Source organism: Octodon degus, unplaced genomic scaffold (assembly GCF_000260255.1).
Source record: "Octodon degus isolate 3935 unplaced genomic scaffold, OctDeg1.0 scaffold00012, whole genome shotgun sequence".
Taxonomy (NCBI): Eukaryota; Metazoa; Chordata; class Mammalia; order Rodentia; family Octodontidae; genus Octodon; species Octodon degus.
The window spans coordinates 28118299-28141364 of NW_004524588.1; the positions used below are offsets into that span (position 1 = coordinate 28118299).

Sequence of the window (23066 nt, forward strand, 5' to 3'; positions counted from 1 at the left end):
CTCAACCATTCCTCAGGTGATGGGCATCTTGGTTGTTTCCAAGATTTGGCTATCACAAATTGTGCTGCTATAAACATAGGAACACATATATCCCTATGATATGAGGTTTTCAGATCCTCTGGGAAAATTCCCAGTAGAGGAATAGCTGGTTTAAAGGGGATTTCCAGACCAACTTTTCTAAGGAGTCTCCATACTGATAGAAATCAAATTATTAACCAACGTGAAAAAAGCACAGAATCCCCCAACCCGCTGGCCGCGCCAGCCTCTCCCCAAGGCGCCCACCCAGCTCCCCTCTGACGTCTGCCGCTCCTGGCTTCGCAGCACTCCCAGAGCCCCAGCCAAAGCCTGTGTGCGGCTTCTCTGGGCCCTGTCCCCACCATAGTCCAGAATTGATTCTCTCCTCCTTTAGCCCCGTCAATGAAGTGTGCATTTGGGTTTGTAAGGTGGGGGTGTAAACCAGGTGCCCTGTTTTCAGTTTCCACTTTGGTAAGTTACATCCGGCTTAAATTCCAAATAGTAGTAGCACTTCTGAGCACGCACACATGCTGCTTGAAGGGAGACAATTTTGTATAACTTGGAAATTCTCGCAGGCGCTACTTCCCTATGTTCTAGCGCCTGTCCTTTTAAACATGGTTATATACCAATCGCGCTGCGCAGGGACAGACACAGAAACCGAGACAGGCCACGCCCACGCCATGGGTGCCTCTCTGATTCCCTGGGAGCACCTCTGCAGATTTACCATTTGCCTGTAGGAGGCAGGCTTCGGTGTTGCAGTGAACTCTACCATTCTTGGGGGCAGGATTTGCTTGACAGAGAGCCATCTCCTCCTGGGAAGCAGACCTAGGCAGAAGAGTGGGCCTGAGATCCTTACGGATAAATGCAGCCGGGAATCGCCAAGGAGACATGCAGGGGGGCGGGGGGGAGTCTCATTCACTAGCTTTTGGTCACCATGGCAACGACAGCAATTTCAGTGGGATTACTCAAGATGTCGCTTCAAGCCCAAGGATATTCCTTCTCTTAAATTATTAAGATATACTGGATTTTACCCTCACCCTTAATTCTAGATTGGTGGGCAGGGGAATCTGCACCCCAACCCACCTCCCACGTATAAGGTCTTGGAAGACTGCAATCTCATCTCTCTGACTCAGACACACTTTTGAAAACAGTTGAGCATGTGAGTGGGAGCTGCAGGGAGACGCTGCAGGGCCGGGATGGCCTTTCCTGAAGCACCAGCCGGGCTCCGCACCCGCAGGCGGGGGGAGCTGCCCTCATGTCGATGGGTGGTAGTGCAGCGGCCTCTGTGGCACCTGTGGCCGGCTGAACAGTGGCCCCCGAAGGCTTCCACTGCCTAATCCCTGGAATCTGTTGGTATGTCACCATATGTGATGAAAGGCTCCTCGCAGATACAATTAATTTAAGGGTCTGGTGGTGGGGTCATCCGAGTGACCCAAAGCTGATGTGAAGAATCAATAGAAGAAGGTAAGGGGATCGATCAGAGTCAGGGAAGGAGCTAGGACATGGAAGCAGAACAAAACATGGAGATAAAGTATGGTGATGCAGGTGGAGCTATGAGCTCAGAATGCTGGCAGCCTCCAGAAGCCAGGAGAGAGCATGGAATAGCTGTCCCTTGAAGCCTTGGGAACACAGCTCTGCTGACGGGTTTCAGGCTTCTGACCTCCAGAGCTGTGAGGAGAACGTCTCTGTGTGCATGCGTGACGGTGTGGTAATGTGTTACAGCCATTTGTCTCAAGACTGATTTCTTACGTCAGTCTCACTGACGTGAGGCTGATTTTCGCTGTGGCTCCTCCCATCATCACAAAAGTAAAGAGCCCAGAAGCCCTTTGGGGACCTCCTCCCCAAACAGAGCACACACCAATGGTGGGCATCTCTGTCATGCACTGCTGCAGAGTGAGCCCTGCAAGGACAACCTGGGCTTGCACCTGCTCCACCATTCGCCAGCTGTGAATTTATGTCGCGAGTCTCAGCCTGATTGGCTGTCACACTGGTGATGGTGACATCAGCCTCATGAAGCCTTGGTAAGACTAAACGTACGTGACAACAGCAAGATGTGTTTGTTTTGGATTGTCCTGAAGGCGGAGCCCTCCGCCTTGGCCTGGAACGATGCCGCCAGCTGTTGATTGGCGACCTCAGCTGTGCGCCGCCTTGTCAGAGTGCTTCTTGCATCTTTCCTAAAAGGGCTCTTAATCCAGCAGGCCTGCATTTCCTCTGGAGTCTCACAGGAAGAAGTGAGCAGAAGCAAACACTCATTAGGAGTAAAAAGAGCCTGGCTATTCCGTCTGGCCTGGCAGCCCACAAGCTGGTTCAGAACATAGGCCTGCAGGTCAGCTCTGCTGTCGCAGCTGCTCGGGCAAGTCATTTACCTGTCCATGTCCTTGCCAGTGCAAATGATGATGGCAACCCTTTCCTAGAGCTGGCGGAGTATTAACTGTGCTGGTGAGCAGTCAACCTCACCTGCCCTAGCTGGGGCACAGACCGCCACCCCCTCGCAGCCCTCAGCCTGGCTCGCAGCCCAGCAGTAACACGCCACAGCTGGGGGCGCGGCAAGGGCCCTATGTGGCCAGATCTGCTCCTGCCCTTGCAGTCCTGGTTCTGGGTCATTCCCTTTCTCATACACAGAAGGCCACACGAGGACCTCTGTACTCTGTGGGGACCTGCTCTGATAGACAGTTCCAGCTCCAGGTTGCGCGGAACCCCACCCTGCGGTGATGCTTGCAGCTGCGCACCACTGCTCCTGAAAATTCTTCTGGTTCTGGTCATTGCTGTCACCAGGGCACTTGCCGCAGTCATGGAGACAGCAGTATCCTAGCCTTCTGGACTCCGCCTTATTTCTCAGGAGGCCTTTTCTTGTCTGAGTAAATCAAATATTACCTTTAAATGCTACATCTGGAGATCAAATATTGTCTTTTCCATTAAAATGTGTTTTGTCCCCATTTTTCAGTTTACTCTTCATTGTAAGGAATTTCAAATGTAGTCTGAAAACTGGGAAGACCTATAAAGGTATATTTGCTATTATTATAGATGAGTTAAAAGCTGCAAGAGATTAAAGATTACAGGCATAAGTATTTTTAAAGGGGGTTGGTGTGGTAAAATTGTATTTGAAAGAAATAGAGAAACACAAGGTCAAGCTTTCTTCCGATGGACTCACTCAGTGGCAGTTCGATTACTCAGGGCCTCCCTTCTGCTGCAGCACACCTCAGTGAAGCAGAACAGCAAGTGGGAAGTGTCCCTGCAGATGTGAGCCTTCTCTGCTGTGGCTGGAGAACATCACTTTTCAGAGTACCCAAAGCACGCTTGACTTAACCAGTGCAACCGCCTCAGGAGTTCTTCTAAAACAGAGCCAGTCTTGGCTCCTGGAATATCACCCCCTGGCTGTCCTCCTACTCTTCCTTCTCTGTCTCTGTTGCAAGTTGACCCTCTCCATTCCGCTCTTTAAAGGCGTCCCTCACGACTTCGTCCTAAGCCTGCCCTGCACCATCCCATTCTCGTTCTTCACAATCTCGAGCGAGTTCATAGCTGCCGCTGCCCCTTCCAAGCAAGTGACCGCAGTGTTTACCGCGGCGTGGAGACACCGCCCCCCTTGCTTACGCGATGTCTTCGCTGATGTATTTCAGCAGCATCTCAAACTCAACCTGTTCAAAATGATCGTTTCCCTTTTGACACTGTCAGCTGTCTTAGCAATAGCCCAGTCCGCGGCGCCTGAGCAGAGCCCAGCTACCACCTCCACACAGGCCTCTCTCCTGGCCTTCTGTCCATCGATCACCAGCTCCTCTCTGCATCTCCATCACTGTTTCCTTGGAGTATGGTCCACCATCTGTTGCAGTGACCATGACAAACGGACTTCAGCAGACTTTGATGCACTTCTGGTTCCAAATAAGTTTTTACTGAATTGCAGGTTTGATTAGGTTTTCTGCTTTCAACAATTTATTTTTTATATTATTATTATTATTATTATTATTATCATTTTTTTTTGGTGGAACCAGGGATTGAACTCAGGCCCTTGCCCTTACCAGGGAAGCGCTTATTCCACTGAGTCATCTCCCCGGCCCCAAACAACTGAGCTAATGGGCAGGCCCCCTCAACAATTTAAAACAATGGCTTTTGTTAAATTTTTTAAACTCTCCTAAAATTAAGGATCTCTTAGAAAATTTAAAGACATTTTCTAGGGGCCTAATACAGATCTTTTAGAATTCTCAGGGGGAAAAAAAAAAAGAATTCTCAGGGGAGAGTCCCAATAAAATATTTATTTAATAAGCATCCCAGGGCTTGATATCATCAGGAAGTTTGGCTCCAGCACTCCCCACGTGGCATGCAGAATGCTTATGATGCTCTGCTCTGCCTGCCTGCTGGGTCCATCTTTTCCTGCACAAACTCTTCTGAGCGCTAACCAATTTTCTTTTTTCATTCCTTAAATACAACATATCCTTTCATGGTCCATGGCCTTTGAGAATAGAACATTCCATTCTTGCTGAAAGAGTCTGAGATCTATAGATATGTGACACCGGTCTTTTATCTGGTCAGGGCCCTGCCATAGATAGCGCTTCTCTGCCAACAAAGAAGCACCTTGGTCTACATTCATCTTAGCTCTGTCTTTCCAAAGAAACAGAACTCCCACATCATCTCCTCAGCCCAGGCCTGGTCTTTATTAGTCACTTTCAGCCTACTTTGCTTTGAGCTGATCAAAGTGCTGGTTTATTTAAGTCTAACCTGACTGCCCTTGTGTGTCAACCCTACTTCGCCCTTGCTTGGTAAGAGAGCCTGGTATGTTTTTAGTTCTTTCTTGTCTAAGAAACAAAGAGATTCTATATAGTTTCCAAATTTTGGTGGATAAAAATATTTTTCTTGCTCTTTAAAGGCTTCTCTGTGGGCCTCATTGGCCTACTAACTTTTCATGCCAACTTCTCAGAGAAGCATCCCTGGGTCCCTCGAAGCGCCCTTCTCCCCAGCCTTTTTCCTTCTTCATAGCTGAAGTCACAAGGATGGTTTCATGGTATAAGTTCTGGGCTGGATGGTCTGCAGGCAAGGGGCAACTTGCACTTCATGTAAAAGCTGCTGAGATTCTGGAATCTTTGAAAGTTTCATGCACTTGTATTCTCATATCTAGCATAGAGTATAGGTCCTTTTAGGTTAAGTCCCAGATTCGAATCTTTGCCCTACTGGTTTACTAGCAGATGTGAGGTGTTAAACAAGTTACTTTATTTGTAAAGTGGGGATATTATCCCACAAGGAATGCTACTTGAAGGTTAGACTGACTAGTACTTTGCCCATTTTCTCATGTGATTCATAATTATTAGTGGCATCATCAAAGAGGGGACACTGGGATGTCTGAGAGCCCTAACAGTTCTCATCTTGTCTTGGAGGAGAACAGAGTGAGAAGCAAAGCAGGTGAGCAGTGGGCTAAGGAAGAAAGTGAGGCAGATGCCCTCCTGGGATGGGCAGGGGGGTAAGGGGGCCCGGTGGGGAGGCTGAGGTCTGAAGGGTTGTCCAGACTGCTGTGAGGCTCTGAACTAATCTGACAGCTAGGTGGAGCCTCAGGAACATTCCTGTGGCTGGGAGGCAGCCATGAGCTGGTGATCCAGGCTAAGCAGAAGCTCTGGAGGTCTGGACAAAGAGATTCAGATCAGGCTTTGTAGTCAGTGGAACCCAGGCTGACGTTCTGAGTAGACACTTAGTGACTGGTGGTAATCTTATGCCTTAGTTTCGTTGTACAGAAACTGGAAGTAGTATCCTCATGTATCTCAAGGTACTTATGAAGGTGAGTAAAGACCACCCCACATCAGAGCACATGGAGGCTGCTGTGTCTGAGAGACTCAGAGGTGAGCAGGCAGGGTAAGTTAGTGTGAAAGAAGAGAGGCTTCAGTGTGCTGTGGTAGGAACGCAGACGCATGAAAGCAGGAGGCAGGCTCAGGAGCCGGGAGAGACTGAAAGCCCTCAAACCAAGCCTTAGCCCCGCCACGTTCTTAGTTGGTTCTCTCCCCACCTTTTCCCCCCAAATAAGTTCTCTTCCCCAGCCCATCACTTCTAGTCTTCCCTGACTGCGTTGTCTTCAGACTTCCTTCCAGGCCTCTTGGGTGGGCGCAGAAGGCGCCTCCTTTGCGGGGGCGTCCTGACTCCCGATCTTCCCCCTCCACCGTGCAGGGTGGCTTTCCGTGGGGCTCGCTGTTGCTGCGGTTTTAGCCTGGGTGTGGGCGCTCATCCCGGGATGCCGCACTCAGAGCATCCTTTCTCTTGGGTTTGGACCGCTTCGCATCTCGCTGTGTCTCTTTCTGGACAGCAAAGTCTCCTCCACCATGGTCTTCTGCAAGGCACATCCCGTGGCTGCGGAATCTTCCTCCCAGCACGGCGCTGGGAGGTGGTCTTCCTGCCCACCTCTCCCGAGAGCACCGCTCCATTTAGAGCTGCAGTAGAGGCCAGCTGCGTGTTTTTCTTACTTTCTTTTTCATCTACTCTCGCTTTTGCTGCACATCTTTCTCTCCTGCGTCCTCGTATCTCCCCGTGAAGTCTCTCCAGCCTGCTTCTGCTTTTTAGCTTCCCGGGGAGAGCTCCACATCTTCTTAGTGGGTGAGCCTGAATGCCGCCCCAGCCTGACCTGCATCACTGTGACTAATCAACAAACTTTTTGCTTCGACAGGCAAAACAGGGTTGAGCCTCTGCAGGCAGGTGCAGGAACCTCTTGTATCCCCCACCTGCTGTGCCCGCCCTTCCCCTGGGGCGCACTGAGATAGCAATTGAGACTGGGTGTGGGTGGTGCGCGCCTGTAAATCCCAGCGCTTGGGAGGCTAAAAACGGGAAGATCATTATGATCCCAATCTGTGTAGTGAGACCCTGTACTAAATCCATTAAAAAAAAAATGTTGAGCTGAGAAACCAAAGAATGGGCCCCCTCCCCAAACACCCTACAAGACCAGCCCTCCACCCCTACTCACCTTACCCCCTGGTCTGATAAGACAACACCTTTTCCCCCAACTCCTCCATCTCATCAAAATACTGTGTGTTTTTTTTTTTTTAAGTATATTTTCATCTCTTACATCTTGAAATACTTATGGGTAAAGTGACATAATGTCTGGGATTTGCTTCAAAAATGATAGGAGAAGGGGAAAATTGATGAGGTTGTGGAGGAAGTGAGGTTGGACGGGAGTTGCTCACTGTGCAGTAGTTGGACTTTGTCCCAGAGCAAGAAAGCAGAAGCTGCTGGGCCTCCCTGAGGTGCACAGGTCCTGCCCCTTCCTCGTGTCAAGGGCACCCAAGCCCGCCACGCGCAATGGCAGCGAGAGGCCCACGCTTCTTACACTCAGGGCATCGGAAGGCCCACAGTGCCAGGAGGGCTCCCACTTCCACTTCCACCCCTGGGCATGCTGCTCTCCTCGGCCCTGGCCTGGCCTCCCCTGGGGAGCCACTGCCAGCATCTCGAGCTCATCCTCAAGTCCATCTTCAGCTCAAATAATCAAATGCATGCTCAGCAAACATCCCACAGGGTCCTGCAGGCTGTGTCCCTTGTCACCTTCCACTCTCTCTGCCCTGCACTCCCACCCTCACTTGAGCTCGGGCTCTTTCTGTCTTTCTCACAAACCATCTCTGCAGCCAAGCCTCCACAGCAACAGCTTCTTCTGCCACTTCCCAGGTCCTCGCTTGTCCCATCTTATTACTTGGTGCTTGCTTTTAAACTTTTGGTTTAGATGCCCCTCAGTCTAGGCAGCTTCCCGCCAAGGTGACCATGGTCTGAGTGACCGAGATTACCCTCCAAGGCAGGGCTTTCGGCCCACTCATGAGGAGTGCAGCCATTCGGAGGAGGCTGCATTGCGCGGCTGGCTCCACTCCACAGACCTGGCCGCTGGGAGGCCGCTGCGAGGCCAGACTCAGGACGCCCTGGCAGGTTTCTGCTCCGGAGAGTCCTGCACCTGCTTGACTGAGGTTGTAAGAGGCTCGCACTGCAGTTTGATTTCTTCCTCTGCCATGTCAGCTTTACTCCCTTTCACAGACGTTGATCTCCACTAAATCTCTTGCACCTCCAACTCTCCGTTAGTGTCTTCCCAAGAGCACGGTTACAGCACCTTCTCATCCAATCCCCGCTTCTCTCCATTTGAGTAAGTCTCTTCTAGCAAGGTGCTCCCAGGCTTTCCCTGTTCCATTCTGCCGTCGTCTACATCACAGACGACGATGTCTCTGTAAGAGGGCGCATCCCCGCCAGACCGTGAGGTTGGGGTGGTGGAATCCGGTTGTCTTCATCACCCTGGTTTCCAGCCAGTTGTCGGCACACAGTTAACACTGAATCAACTAACAGAAATCCCATGAACAGGGAACTGGAAATCAGACACTCACTGCTTATAATGAATAGCGTTTGGAGGATTTGTTTGTTTGTTTATTTATTTTAGATTTCTTAAGGTTTGGCCTGACGAGGTGTGGTCATGGCCTATGGAATGAAAGCAGCAACCGTTTAGAGACACAGCAGACATCAGCTCTAGCATCTTCTTCACAGTGGGTAGAGGAGCAGAGGAACATGCCACCACGAGGTAGACAGCGCGTGGGGTGTGACCATTCTGTTGCTGAGAAAAACTTTGTTGCCTGTCAGGCCATCTGGGAATACCTCTGCACAGCATGCTTAAAGAGAAGAAAAGGATTTTTAAGGCCAGAACTCCTGAAGGAACTGGTGCTCCCTAGGGTACGGACAGTTAGAAGGGCGCAAGCATGTGTAGAACGTCCCCAGCACACCTTCCCTCGAACAGCCAGGCGCCTCTCAGGCCTCTTAAGCTCATTTTCCACAAGTGATCTGCAGCCAGAAAAAGGTTGCATCGGCTCTCCTCATTCGTAGTGGCAAGATAAGCAGAGAATAGACAGAAAAGATGTCTGTGCACCCGTCCAAACATGCCTCCCCACGCTCTCCTACTGCCACCCCTCCTCCCCGAGCCGGCTTGCCAGGCTCTGAGGAGCAGTGCCTGTCAAGCTGTCATTCACGGTCCTCACAGCTTCCAGATCTGGCCTAAGAGGATGTGAGTTAGCCAAGTACACTGGCAGCAATCCTGGGCAACAGACGCCCCGGAGCAGAGGCTGAAATTTGGAGATAGTGAGCGGCCCGCAGCTCCTGGGTAATCAAAACCCTCGTCTGAATCCAGACCTGTCTGCCACTGCCAGCCCGCCGGTGGTGTGACCTAAAACTGGGACTTGGGAGGGGCAGAACTGGTCTGAGCAGAGCGCTAGAGGGTGGCAGTCATTCCCGTACAGGCCACTAAAGGACGTGAGCACCGGAGCGCGAGCTCTCCCTGGAGACAGCTTCCCTTAGCTAGAACTGTAAGTGCTGTCGGGCAGGGGCCTGGAGCAGGAGCCCAGCAGCTCCACCCTGCAGGACCTACTGCAGCGATACAGAAAATGCAGCACCCGCCCCCACTGCCTGCAACGAAGGGCCGACACTGAGTGGCTGGAATTTTAGGGGATTTCAAAGTTATGTTTGAAATTATTTATTGTCACTGATCTTGAACATTATTAAAGAATAGCTGGAGTCAGGGAATTTAAATGACAAATATCAAGAGTCTTAAGTTTCTATTTTATTAAATATTTGGTATGTGTGTACATTGCTGTTGGCAAGCTGAAGTCCTTGGGGGAAAGATGAAAGATACAAACACATGAGGAAAGCAATGGAAGACAGCAAAAGGCCCACATGCAGGTCCACCGCAGGAGATGCTTGCGAAGTTCAAGGAGACAAGAAAAACAGCAACAGATTTTCCCAGTGAAAAATGGACGTGCCTATGGAAGCGGTGTGTGAACGGCAGCTCTGCAGGCTCCTACTTGCAGTGCTCTGGGGGCGTAAGGGGTGGCTCTTCCTACCAACCACAGTCCCCAGAAGCGTCGGGCCGTCTGCAGGAAGGATGAATTTCAGAGTCAGGCCTATCTGTATTCTTTCGGGTTATTTTTTCCTTTGTTTTTATAGTTTTCAAAAAGGAAAGGACCCAATGGGGCATTACCTCAGCAGGTCTTATAGTTCGAAGCCCACAAGGCCCACACATGACAGTCTGGTGTACAAGAACTCAAAAGGAGATTTACGTGGAAGTCTGAGGGCAGAGAACATGGCTTGCATTCTCTAATTAACTGTATTGTACAACGAGGAGACAGCTTCGGCCAAGTGTGAGGCCCACCCTGGCTCGCGTTGTTCAGGACTCTGTTGGCCTCAATGAGAGGAAGCCAGCTTGCCATGTAGGCAAAGGGAGAGATGCGCTCATTCACGTGCCTGAACTGGCGGACGGTCAGGACAGAACCGGCTCCAGGCTAACGGGACCGAGGGCCGGAACGCAGCCCGGGGGTGCTGGTCTTTCCTCAGACACTGAAGCTGGGTCCCGATTCTTTGGCCAGCTGGGCCCTGTAACCTGATCCAAGCTGAAGAACTGTGTGGAGGAGCAGTGCTCGCCTTGTGCCACTGTCTACGTGGCGGATTCCGAGGTTGGCGCATCCTCCTGAAGGCGATTTCTGTGGGAAAAGGACTGCGGTCTCCGGTTTATAGAATAGGTCACTACAGGTTAAGTGGCTGGCTCAGGGCCACACAGCCGGTAAATCCTGGAGCCAGCTTCGCACTCCACCAAGGTAACTCCTCCCTGGCTGGTAGTGCAAATGAGACGAGGTCACCAAGTCATGTCGTCTATCACACAGCGAGGGCTGAGGGAAGATTTCGTGAGCCCACTGGGGTGACGCCTCTTCTTCCACATTTGTTTCTTTAAACATAATAATAATACTTATCTCATAGGGTTGTCGTGAATATTTAGCTAGGCAGCGCCTGCAAGAGCTTGGCACGTGGTAAATGCCCAGCAACCACTGGCTCAAACTGCTTGGTTTAACTTTGTGCAAGTGGCTTTGCTGTGCTTCACAGGAACTATCTCACCTGCAGATGCTGCTTGGCTGGCTGAGGAGATCTGTTGCTGCAGCCTCTCACAACGCTCCAAAACAGCCCTCCCTTTGCAGTGAAGCAGCTTCCTGGGCCCTGCTGTCTCTGCTTCTTTCCTAGGGCTCAAGCAGAAAGCCAAGAGAAAGCGCTTCCCATGTGCTAGCTGCACACTCCTCCTCGGCTGGCGACTTCAGGCGGACGCTCCAGGCCTGTGAGCCTCGCTTCCTTCCCCTGTAAGGTGGGAAGTAGGCAGTGCCTACTACAGGCAGGCGAGAATGAGGAGATGTGTGTCGGGCTTATGATGGAAGCAGCTGGTGCTTTAGACACACAAATGAGAACAGGCAGCTATTCTCAGGGGACTGCCTGGCTAATTCAGACCAAGGCCACCACTGTTCAGTTTCAGTAAACTTCAGGAATAGTCGGGTGCAGAATTCTGGACGGACCCAGCACCCACACATCACCAAGATGAATGGCCCTCTCTGGCCAGAAAGCGCAAAGCAGACCTCACGAGGGCATGGCCGTAAGCCGGCTCTGCTGGCATCTCAGCCTGTTCTCCACTGTCCCAGCTGTGCAAAAAGGCATCATGAAGCCCTTCCTAGCTGTTTCTGCAGCAGTGTTAGTAGCACAGAAGATACACTTGGGCTGCGCGTGAGGGATGCGTTTTACACAGGTGGGGAGTGCTAGTGCCTGCACGTCAGCGCTGCTCTACCGAAGGCAGACGTGGGTGGTTGTGGGCCTAGGCATCTGCCACTGCAAGCCCTAAGGCGTGGACGTTCGTCTTCTACTTGGTAGTACAGCGAGAGGCCCGGCAGGCCTGAAGGCAGCCCACTGCGCTTGGTGCGTGCTACTTGTTTGTGATTGGCGTCCAACTGCACACAACTGGCGAGCTATACCAGGTACCCAAGCCTGAGTCTGGGAGTGCAAAGGAGATGAGGAACAGCAATGCGACAGAGGGAAGAGAGGTGGAAAAGGTATTTTTTTAGTTTGTTTTCAAGTTACAAAGAATTGACACCTAAAATTATTAAAAGAAAAGAGGGACTCAGCAAGCTTAGTTCCTCCAGCCAATTCCCTTTTAGGTAAAACTGACGGCAACAGCAAGCAGACTGGAGAAGGAAGGGGGTAGGGAACGCGCTGGCTCCTTTCAGGGCACTTTCTTGGGCTGTTTTGGGAAGGCAGGGACAGGACAGCCCATGGCCTGGGCTAGTAGTGACGAGACTCTCAGTGATGGAAGCGACGAGGACAGGACTCAGTCTCAGCTTTGCAGCTGTGGCCCAACTGTGAGGGGCCACATGTGAGGCCTGGCAGGGCCTTCGTTCTGACCCAGGCAGCAGGGCCACTGTTGCCTCCGAGCTGGGCTGTGGTACAGAGCTGGACACCTCATTCTTCCTGTGTGGCAAGTGTGGCAGGGACGTCCGAGTACCTCTCGAGGCCCTGGAGCACACTCTGCAACAAGGATCGGCACATAGCTGCAGTTCTTGTTTCTATAGCTGTGACCTACACTCTACTTGAAGATGGAGTCTGTGTGACATAGTGGAAGTCTTGACTGTTAGCGTAACGCAAGCCTAGGCTCAAGTGCCACCCTGTCCCTTTCTTAGGTGTGCACAGTAGTAAATGCTGGATCTCTCCGAATCTCAGCCATTGCTGCTGTAAAGGTTACCGTTAATGCCTGGCACATAGTAGGGGATCCACTCGCTCAGGGCCCCCCTACCTCCTTCAGCGCAGGATCAGAAGCACCTGGGCACAGTGCATCGAGGGTGAATGATGAGCGGGTTTCATTTTGCAGGTGACTCACAAATCTGATAGATAAGACCCATGATGAGGGTATCAGTCAAGACTAGCTTGAGGCGAGTTGAATGATGCCAGGAAAATACGTTTTTCCCTAGGCTGAAGAACAAGATATTGGGACCGGTAAGATAGCTCAGTGGACTAAGCATCTGCTTAGGCAAGCACAGGGACCCGAGTTTGATCTCCGGCACCACATACCATACCAGCCCTGCCCGCAGGGCACGCTGAGCTGGCCACCAAGACCAGGCATGGGAGTGCACGCCTGTAATCCCAGCACTGTGGAGGCTAAAAACAGGAGGATCACTATGAGGCCAAGCTGCATAGTGAGATCCTGTACCAAACACATTAAAAAGAAAAAATACAATATTGAATGGAAAAATCAGCTCCTCAGTTCCTGAGCTGAGAGAAACAGAACAGGGCACCTTAGGCTGGGCTGAGCAGTCAGCTACCAGCATGGTGCTGATTTGGGACCCCAGTGTCATCAGCGCAATCACCGCACCGTGCGGTGCTGGGAAGAGAAACCCTACGGGGCACAGGAGTAGCGCTTGTCCAGGCCAGACTTATTCCTGATCTCTTTCAAGGGAAAACAAAAGCATCTGCCCAACTTCCCTACATCCTTAGCTATCTCTCAGCTGCTGGGGAGGTGCTCAGGGAGGGCCTGCCTTTCTGTACACTGAGGAACACTATACTGCCACGACACCCAGGAGACCTGTGACCGGGGTTTAAGTGGAAAATGAGGCAGGTGGTCTTACCACTTTGTCTTTTTTTTTTGGCAGAACTGGGGATTGAACTCAGGCCCTTACGCTTGCCAGGGAAGCACTTATTCCACTGAGCCATCTCCCCGGCCCCTAGTCTTCTTTTTATATTAATAGTCATTCATGTATATCTGCTGTCTACTTGGTTGTGCAAATCTATAGAAATGTCTAGAAGGAAAATTTCCAAGCTGTTGGCAGTGGGTGCTTACAGGGCTCTAGAGGGGGGAACAGCTTCTATTTTGTACACTTCTGCATTAGATTGTTTTTATAATAACTGTGCATTATTTGCATAATTTTCAAGTAATATTTCATGTTAGAATTTCCCTGGCAATAGTCGCTAAACAGATGCAGAAGGAATCTCGGCATAATTCACAGGCAGCATGATGTGCGGCAGGCATATCTTCTGGTCCAAGTCCGAGCTCCTACACCAGCAGTGAGCTGACGTGCTTGCACTTTGCTTTGCTGAGAGAAAACCTAGGAGGCGGAGAAGTTGAGACTCTTGCCCCGAGGTCCACAGCTTGTGAGTGGCAGAGCTGGGTTCCACCCCGGCATCGTGGCTCCAGGGACCTTCCACAAAGCCAGCCTAAGAGGTTGGGGGCTGCGCTGAACCACAGTGGTCTTCCTTTGAGCTTCGGAAGGCAAGTCTGGTCGTACCACTGCCTCCAGCAACACAACAGAATTGCACTTCTCTCCTGTGGTGTGCAAGGGGCCAAGAGGAAGGCCGGAGTGGGCGGGGAGCCGAGCTGCCAGCCCTGGCTCTGGGCAGGGAGGTGCTCATCCCAGCCCTGGACGCTGATGTGGTTCTCCAGCTGCCTTGCCAGCCTGGTACCAGAGTGGCAAGGCCCATCCTTCGTGAGGAGGAGGCACCCTCAGGCTAGAAAGCAGATCAGACAGAAACCAGAGGAAGGCACTGGGGCCCTCCTTCACCCTCAGGCCACCACCTTCCCATGCTGCGAGCCCGTGAGAGCCACAGCTGCGCTCACATCCCTCTGCCACTTTTTGCGTGTACTTGAGCCTCAGTTTCCTGGTCTCTGCAGTAGGAAAATGAGGAAGTGGATGTGTGGATTGAAGGAGACATGCTTCTAATCACACCAGTGCTTACTGGGGGCCTGCTGGGTTTCCACTTTTAGGACTCTCTTGCCCCACAAGGGCCAGGAAACAGTGAGAAGAGAGCCTTTGCTGGAGAGGCATGGCTGCAAGACAGCGCAGCGGAATTCCCAACCTGAAAGATACCTGGGATGAGTTCATGAATTTTAGGATCAAGTGGAGGGTAAGAGCAGAATATATTTATTGGGAGGAAAGCTCCTGTCTGAGCGAGGGACAGAGGGGACCCAAGAGGGTTGCCAAGGAATCTGCCTTTTCTAATGCAAAACCATGAGGCGAAGCAGGTCCAAGGTGGGAAACATGGAACTCGCAAGGTGGGCATGAGGTGGGACAAAACTATGGTCCACCAATAAGACGATAAGTATAGTTACTCAGGGAAAACTGACTAAATTGGAATCAAATGGAGTGAGTCAGGAAGCCTGGGACACAAAAACAGAACAGGGGCTTTTAGTAGGGGATTGGGTTAGTGACACTTACTGGCTCTTTCAAGGTGATTGATTCCTTTTTAGAGTATCAATCACTGATGCCCATCCCTAGGGAGGTGTGTGGCTGCATTTGTTTAATCTTTTGTCTTGAGGTCCAACCCAGAGTGGAGGTACCTGTCTCTCTCCCATGCTGCAAGGTATCCTGCCTTCCATACTGGGTCCTTTGAGGGCCCAGCCCTATCTGGCTGCCCATAATATTTCTATCTAACTCAGCTGCCTACCACAGCCGGAGAATGGAAAGGCCACTGCCCCTGCTTGACTCGCCCACCCCAGGGGCACCAGGCCCAAAGGGAGGGTTTCAGCTTTAAGACTTTGTGGTGTTTACTCCATTCCACTCTAGTCTGCAGCTCCTGGCCTGGATTCCATTAATCTACTCTCAGCTCTTCAGAGCCACCTTTTTTTTCCCCTTGACCTGAAGATACTAGCAAAGCAGCTACCATCCTTATGCCCACTTGCGGGTGTGGAGGCGCATCTAACTCCAGCGAGGTCCCAAAGCCCAGGTGAATCCTGAGGCAGAGCTCAGGCTCCAGCAGTCATGGAAGGCTCAGCACCCAAGAACCCCAAGAGGACATTCAGGACAGAGGGGATGCTGCTCGCTGGTCCACACGCCCGAACTTTCTCAGTTTTCTGGAGAATCCAGGAGCATGAGAGTGTGAGCTGGTACCTCCAAGGCTGCTTGACTCTTGCTCCTCAGAGCAAGGGCTCAAGGTCAGCATGAGCTGAGGCCACACATATGAAATAAACATTTGGAGAAAAAGGGCAAAGGAGTGGGAAAAGCCTCTTGGCCATTTTATCCATTTATTATACACGATAATAGTAAGGCACAAGTTTAAGCAGCAAAGAGCAGGACAATCTTTGGCTGACCACAGAATCTGTGCTTGCTGTGTGGGACACGCCTCATGCTTAGCTCCCCACGCTGTACTCAGACCCACCTGGCTGCACAGCGCTACACACCACAACTCAATGCGGACTGGCAGTGCAGAGGTGCCGAAGGTCACCCCCAGCTTCCGGCAGTCACAGCACATGGCTCCACACACAGTGACACACACACACACACACACACACACACACACACACACACACAGGCACAGCAGGCAGAAAGGGTCATGGCACTAGGGCTGTCATAATTTTGGCTGAAGTTCGGTGCCTGCACTCGCCCTTGATTTACAGAATTGTACACCACAGACTCTGTCAGGGCCTCAAGGAGGCTAAGGAAGAGGAGGCTTTGCTATCCCTGCTCAGAAGGGAAACACTCTGATCCAATAAAACCACTGCTTACATTTTGTTTTGTAGTAAATACAGGTATCTGAGAACAGAATCCCGGGTACAACCACAACACAACACGGGGTGCTAAAGCTTTGGGGCTGATACAAGAAAATGCTGTAGTTATCCCGCCTCATAGAGGACTCAGCTGCACTCTGTGTCTAAGGTTTCATGACGAAGAACATGGCAAGTGCGGGAGCATGACAAGGACACGGCTCCTGTACATCCAGCGGACGGCCGTGCATGGGAGCATGTGCTTACGTGTGCGGTGTGTCAGGGACAGGAACACATGGGCCACAGCGAGAGAACATGTTTTTAGAAATGAAACCTCTAGAAGTTGTGCACACAAGGGAGTAATGTACACTCTTGAATTGTCAGGCTGAGTCAAAACTAACTTCAACAAATTTCTTAGGGATTTTACAGGAAAAAATAAAAGATGTGACTTACCTTAACTACCATCTTTATTCTTCCCCTTGTGCTATGAACAACTTGGCATTACTTCCAAAACTTAAATCTTTCTTTTTATTTCTAGTGAGCTTTTGAAACAGGGCCTCACTGTGTAGTCCAGGCTGGCCTTGACCTTACTATGCAGTCCTGGTTGGCCTTGAACTCGTGGTGAGCCTCCTGCCTCAGCCTCCCTCGAGCTGGGAATAGAGGCCTGTGCTAGCACACCTGCTTATAAGACCATCTTTAAAAGAAAGATTTCTCACCTTTCAGGGGAATCAAAGGAGCACGCCAGCCTCTGAAGGCCACTCTCAGCCATACCGTGCATGTACGCACTCCCACGTGCACCTTCATACATTAGCAAGTGACTAACTGGGGGGCATACACCCACGCAAAGGGAGAGAAAAACACGCCTCCTAGATGCAGAGGAAAGCGCACTGGAGGACAGACCCTCGCACTGCCCACCAACAGCTCCCGCGGGCTTCCTAATCCCTGCCGCCACCTCCCATGAGCCGCACATCAACAGCAACCAAACCAGCCACCCTCACAGCAAATGAAGACATTTCAGATACACTGATTAATTAGCAAGAAAAAAGAACACAAGAAAGCCAACGCCTATGAAGCATGTGCTGTCACACTGTAGGGCTTGGATGTAGAGGAGCAGCTGGAGGACTGGACACTCTGGCTTCTTAAAGCCCTCACCACGTAAAAACGTCTGTGAGGTCCACTTCCAGTGGCCTCGAGATGCCTTGCCTTAGAAGTACCCCCGATCACTCAGAGCGCAGGGCAAGTGGATGTGGTGTGCTCTACCCACTCGGAGCAGACCCTGGATGAAGCAGGACTCAGCTTTGGATGGCACTGCTCTTTCCTCGGCAGAGAGCTCCCCAGCCTACATGTGTGCTGCCTGTGGAGACCCTTGAAACCTGTCTCTTCGTCACGGTCCCCTAGGACCTCAGCACTGCCCGCCTGCGCTTGCTGGGATGGAGCAGGTTACTGGGGAGGATTTCTCAGTCTACCTGCGCTTAGCATGCAGGTCATCAGGCATCACTGAGCACAGGTGGCTGAGGGCAGCTAGGTGGGAGCAAACTGGGCGAAGACTTGCTCCGCTGCGGGGCATACTTGGAGAGCCTCCTCTCCGACGGGCAGCACTACCGAGTCCCCTACTCCATATTCAGAACTTATTTGGAGCAATGACCCTGATACCCACTCCTGCCTGGTAGACAAAATCACATGTGAGTTGTTACACGACCCAAACGAGAAGGGCTCTGCCACTCCCTGCGCTCCCTGCCAAGCTGGGGAAGAAGGAGTGGCCCTGTCCTGCGGGCTTGGTGAGAACGAGGTGAGCCCCACACTGTCCGGAGCCAGCAGCCTCTGGGAAGCAGAAGGAACACTGAGGAGAGACTGCGAAGAGAAGTGTTCCATACTTGCCGGTGGTTTTGGAAAAGAACATGCAATTCCTGGTACCTCGAGCTATACGCACCGACAGACAGGAGTCATTCTTACATGCGAACCATCCACTCAGTGCAACTCTAGGGTCACTGGCCTGATCCCAGCTACATCATACTCTATGTGACCCGGCAGCATGAAGGCATCACCAGCCCCTGCTCGAGGATGAAGCGGAATCCCTCGGGCACACCTCTACCTAAGCCCGAGCACTTGCCCTTCACCCGAGACAGTCAAGTTCTATGGTCAGATGCCCCTGAGAAGTTCTCAAGACCAGGCCTTCGAACAATGCAGTTTTTAGGGGCTTTGTTTTGTTTTTCTCTTTTTGAGGCAGGGTCTCACCATGGAGTTCAGGCTGGCCTTGAGCTTACTTTGTAGCCCAGACTAGTCTCAAATATACAAGGATCTCCCTCCCTGCCTCTGCCTCCTGAGTGCTGGGATTACACACGTGTGCTACCATGTACAGCTATTGCAGGAATATTTTTAAGATGTATTTTGTAACTGTAATGCAACAGAACACAAAGCTTTCAGTCTCTGCCTGGTGTTGATGGACAATTTTAGGAGTCCTGAGTTCCACCCTCTTTCCCGGGTTTTGAGAGGTACGGCTGCTTCTGCCGGTGTGTATGTTGCACACAAATACACAGTCAGAGAGTGCCCTAGGGTGCACTCATAAGAGGGGTAACCATAGCCCTCCACAAAGCCAGCCCAGAGGCCAGACACGATGGTTTTCTGCTGTCGTTAGACAGCAGGAAGGAGCACAGTTCAGAGTCTGCTCTGTAAGTCCCACACCGAAGGGACCGTGAAATGTCTTAGTAAAAAAGAAAAAAGGAAAGAGTGACAAAACCAAAACAAAACAAAGAAAAAACAGCAAAATTAAAGAAAGTAAAGCAGAGACAAACCAGAAAAGTTAGGGAAGTCGAGGACCAAAATCCTAATGCTCTGATCCTGTTCAGAAAATACTGCCCAATCTAGAAAAGCTAGTAAGCCCATAATCTCCAGAAGACCCAAGCCAAGCAACAATTAGGTGAACCTTCCCTTTACCCCTGAGTGAGTCCTCTCACTGTGCCAATACCCACAACCCGCAGGACACCCTGCAATACCATGGTGACACTGCGTTGTCCTAGAAATGTCTAGGAGATTCCTTGTTCTTGGTTTTTTTTTTTTTTTTTTTTCAGTACCAGGGATCAAACTCAGGACCTTATGCTTGCCAGGCAAGCACTTATTCCACTGAGCTATCTTCTTGGCCCTTAGGCGATTCTTTTTAAATGAAACATGCTTGGAGGCAAGCAGAATAAGGGGCTGCTTAGGAAAGTACACGTCTAGCTTCTGTTTATAACCAAAGAAAGGGACTACAGCAAGGCTCCGAGGAGACACAGCTTCTGTGCGGTGAAAAGCTCCATTTCCTGTTCTTCTTAACTTGTTTCCAAACCTACATGCGTCTTTTCTTTCCCTTTATGCAAGAAAATCCATAGCATTCTCTCTTCTCCAGCCATGTAGGTCTCCTATTTTTTGTTTTTAGCATGTATAAAAAGTTTTACTCTGAAATCTTTATCAATTCACATCATTCCTGGCTTCCCATCCACACCCTTCTTGCTCTTTCTCCTGCTCTGCCACTTTCCTGACTTGCCAGTGCTGCGGTATGAAAGCCAGGGCGACGCAGCATTAGATAAGCACTTCTACCATCTCCCCATCAGGGAACTCAGGCTTCTGCAGGGAGCTGCTGGCGCGGCCTCTGTGGTCCAGTGACTTCCCATGGCCAGGAGCGTTCTCTGCGGAAAGAAGGAGACGTCAGAGCCCACTGTCCAGAGCGAGCAAGGTCATGCAGTGAGCCGTAGAGGGGGAAGCTGAACGACTGGACCTGGGTTCAGACATGAACAGCAACAGCCAGAAGGTACAGGGAGGAGTGAACAGGGTGCAGATGACACTGGGACGTTGTGCGGAGACCTCACACCCACCTCCACAAAACTAGCACAGGCTCACTGGGAGCCAGGCACTTTCACACATTCCTCACCTTTCTTGGAAAGGTGTCCAAAGAATTACACTTCCAAAAAATGGTAACACTGCACTTGCCTATTTTGGGAACAAAAATACAGACCCTGGTGGAGACAGCTTCTGTTTCTCTCAAGGGACTCACCCGTCCTGGAACTCCTAAGAAGGGCTTTGTCTGTAATATGGTCAATGCAGGGTCAAGCCTACCTTTCTCTTGGGCACTGCTGGACTCGCTACAAAGCCTGTCCTGCCCACACTGCTGTAATAATTTAGCCAGTGCATTACTCCTGGTCCAAGGGTTGTGCTGCAAGCTAACCTGGCCTGCGTTAGGTCCACTTCCTTGTCAGTCAGGATGTCTCCACCAGGGCTGCATCCTTGGCAAGCCAATGTGCTGAAGGCAACACCTATGAGCCGGAGGACCTGGTGTCTCCCAGGCACAGCTCCTAAACGTACCAGAGGACAGCACTTTCCTAACATTCCTCAGGCTGTTTTTACAGCTTCTGAAGAAAGGCCAGTTATAAAGCATACATTCCCAAGGCGGACCCAGACTCCATGCTCCTTTCACACGGTAATAAATTAGAAGTATTCATACTTACTTATTGCCACAGTAGCAAGGGGCACATACAACCTAAGGGAGTTGGAATGGCTCTGATCACACAGCAGGTGCTGCGCCTGCTCCCTTCCAGCTCAGGAAAAGACTCCTTCCCTTGGGCCACACAGTTCCATGGGTCCACAGAGCGTGGGGGCGGGGGCCACCTACCCAGTCTCTCCGTGGTCCCCTTGGTCACTGGGTGTTTCAGGACAGGACTGTTGGAAGGAGTTGTGCTCAACCTGCTGCGGCTGGGAAGGGAGGCCACGCTAGGCCAGAAGAGTTCCGTGCTCTTGTCTGTCTGGGTGCTACTGTCCTTGCTGCCCGTCTTGGCATGGGCGCTGCTGGCTGCCATGGCCATGGCCACAGAGGACAGCGCAGAGGTGGGCGGGGCTGGCAGCAGCGGGGCAGAAGCATGTTCATGGTGTTCTCTCCCTAGCAGCAACCCTGGTGGCAGAAGAAGGGCTTTTCAATGATGTTCTTTTTCCTTTTAAAGATCACCTACTTCCTGACTGAGGACTGCTTCACTCATTCAGTGATTTATTCACCAAGCACACAGCGAACACTAACTACATACTTAACACAATGATGGACACTGAAGGAGTGTGTCTTAGTGACTTTTCTCTTGTTACTGGGACAAAATACCTTACGTCCAAAACCAAGGAAGGAAAGGTTTGTTTTGCGCACAGCACTAACTCCAGCAAGAGGCTTCAGCCCACACTCAGCTGGCTCTAAGGCAGCGCGGCACATGGCTGAGGGCAGCAGTTCATGGTGGCAGAAAGCAGCAAAGAGCAAGGGAGGAGCAGCAGCTGAGGCAGCTCGCAGGCCTCGCTCCCTCCTTATACTATATTCAGGCTAGCCACCACTGGCCGGGTGTGACACTCCACCCGTCATCCCCGCACTGGGTCACGAATTAGTCACAAAGTCTAGGAGCCCACCTCATTGACTGCATGAGGCTTCAGGGGGACACTAGACACAAACCACAACAGTGAAAAGCATGAGTCTCCCCTCCAAACTCCTGCGGTTAGGGGTTGCCAAGTAAATTGGTTATGCCACGGTTGAATGTAGGGTAACACCATCCACAGAAGTGAGCACAGAGAGGGTGGCTGGCAGCCTGAGTGGGAAGAGCTAGGAGACACCTGCCCAGCTCCCTCCGGCCATGCTTACTTTACCCAACAGGGCTGGGGGCTGACCTCAAGTACGGCTGTGAACTCAACAGAAACTGCAAGGCCTCAGTCCTAGCTAGGTCTCCATGCTCCTTCTGCTCTTCAAATTCCACCTTATCCTTGCTGATGGGTGAGTGCACTCCTGTAGGCCAGGGGCCCCTTGCTGGGACAATGCCCCAAGGAGGCATGGCCCTGAGAAGCAGGAAGCCAGCTGTACTCCTGGAGAGGCTCTGGCCCTGTTCCAGCAGTAGAGAGGCTGGGCTGGAAAGAGGACATGTTGGCTGTGAGCTGGGAAGGCTGGGTGGGCAGACGGCTGGGCAGGAAGGAGGCTTCTCTCGAACTCTAGTCTACAGGACAAGTGGGAAGCACAGTCAAGCGTCTGTTCACTTATCTTGTTAGGGAGCCAGCATTTCATAGTGTCTGTGGCTGCTCATACTTGGGCCACTGCCTCTGGCCACAGCATGTGTGCCCCTGAGCTTTGAGGTGCCCACCTACCACTCAGCTCTGGTTAAAATGGAGGTTCAACTCTGGGAGAAGGAGCTGAGCCTCTACCTAACATGCCCCCTGGTGAATTGGTACAGCTTTTCCACTGACCACCCCTTGCTTAGTGAGGATCTTTGCCAGGGGCTTCCAACATCCCCCCACTTTACAGTTCACAAGGTTCCTATGAGGGAGGTCTTGTATCTGACACTTGGAGAAATCAACGTCTCTCAGCTAAGAAATGAGCTTTAAGCCAAGTTGTGCCTGACCATTAGCAGGCTATATTCTTCCCACTCCTCCCTGTCTGCTGAAAGTCTGACAGGATGCTCTCCTGTGCTGGGGCTGGCACTGGGTGTAATATATATCTGGGGAGCCCCTTAGCCATCGGGAAGGTGGATGCTATCACGTCCTGACACACCCTGTCAGGCAAGAGACCGCCAGACTGCAGAGAACCGAGTGGCCCAAGACTGTGCTTCTGCCTACATCCTCGGTGTCCTGCCTGTGCCCTGAGCACCCTGCCTGCATCTTCAGTGTCCTGCCTGCATCCTCGGCTTCCTGCCTGCATCCTCAGTGTCCTGCCTGCATTCTCAGCTTCCTGCCTGCATCCCCAACTTCCTGCCTGCATCCACAGCTTCCTGCCTGCATCCTCAGCATCCTGCCTGCTCCTCAGCACCCTGCC

General features: G+C 51.5%; 1 protein-coding gene across 3 annotated transcripts in view; it reads right to left on the reverse strand.

Annotated features, from left to right (window-relative positions):
• Window positions 1-19467: 19467 nt before the first annotated feature.
• Amotl1 (angiomotin like 1) overlaps window positions 19468-23066 on the reverse strand; it is a 100593-nt gene continuing 96994 nt past the window's right edge. For all 3 annotated transcript variants that reach the window (XM_023709540.1, XM_023709539.1, XM_004626168.2), the window contains 2 exons: window positions 20913-21188; window positions 19468-19932 (listed from right to left, as the gene is read on the reverse strand). In XM_023709540.1, the coding sequence (XP_023565308.1) occupies window positions 19826-19932; window positions 20913-21188 (383 nt within the window). In that variant the 3' untranslated portion in view covers window positions 19468-19825. The remainder of the gene's footprint in view (window positions 19933-20912; window positions 21189-23066) is intronic.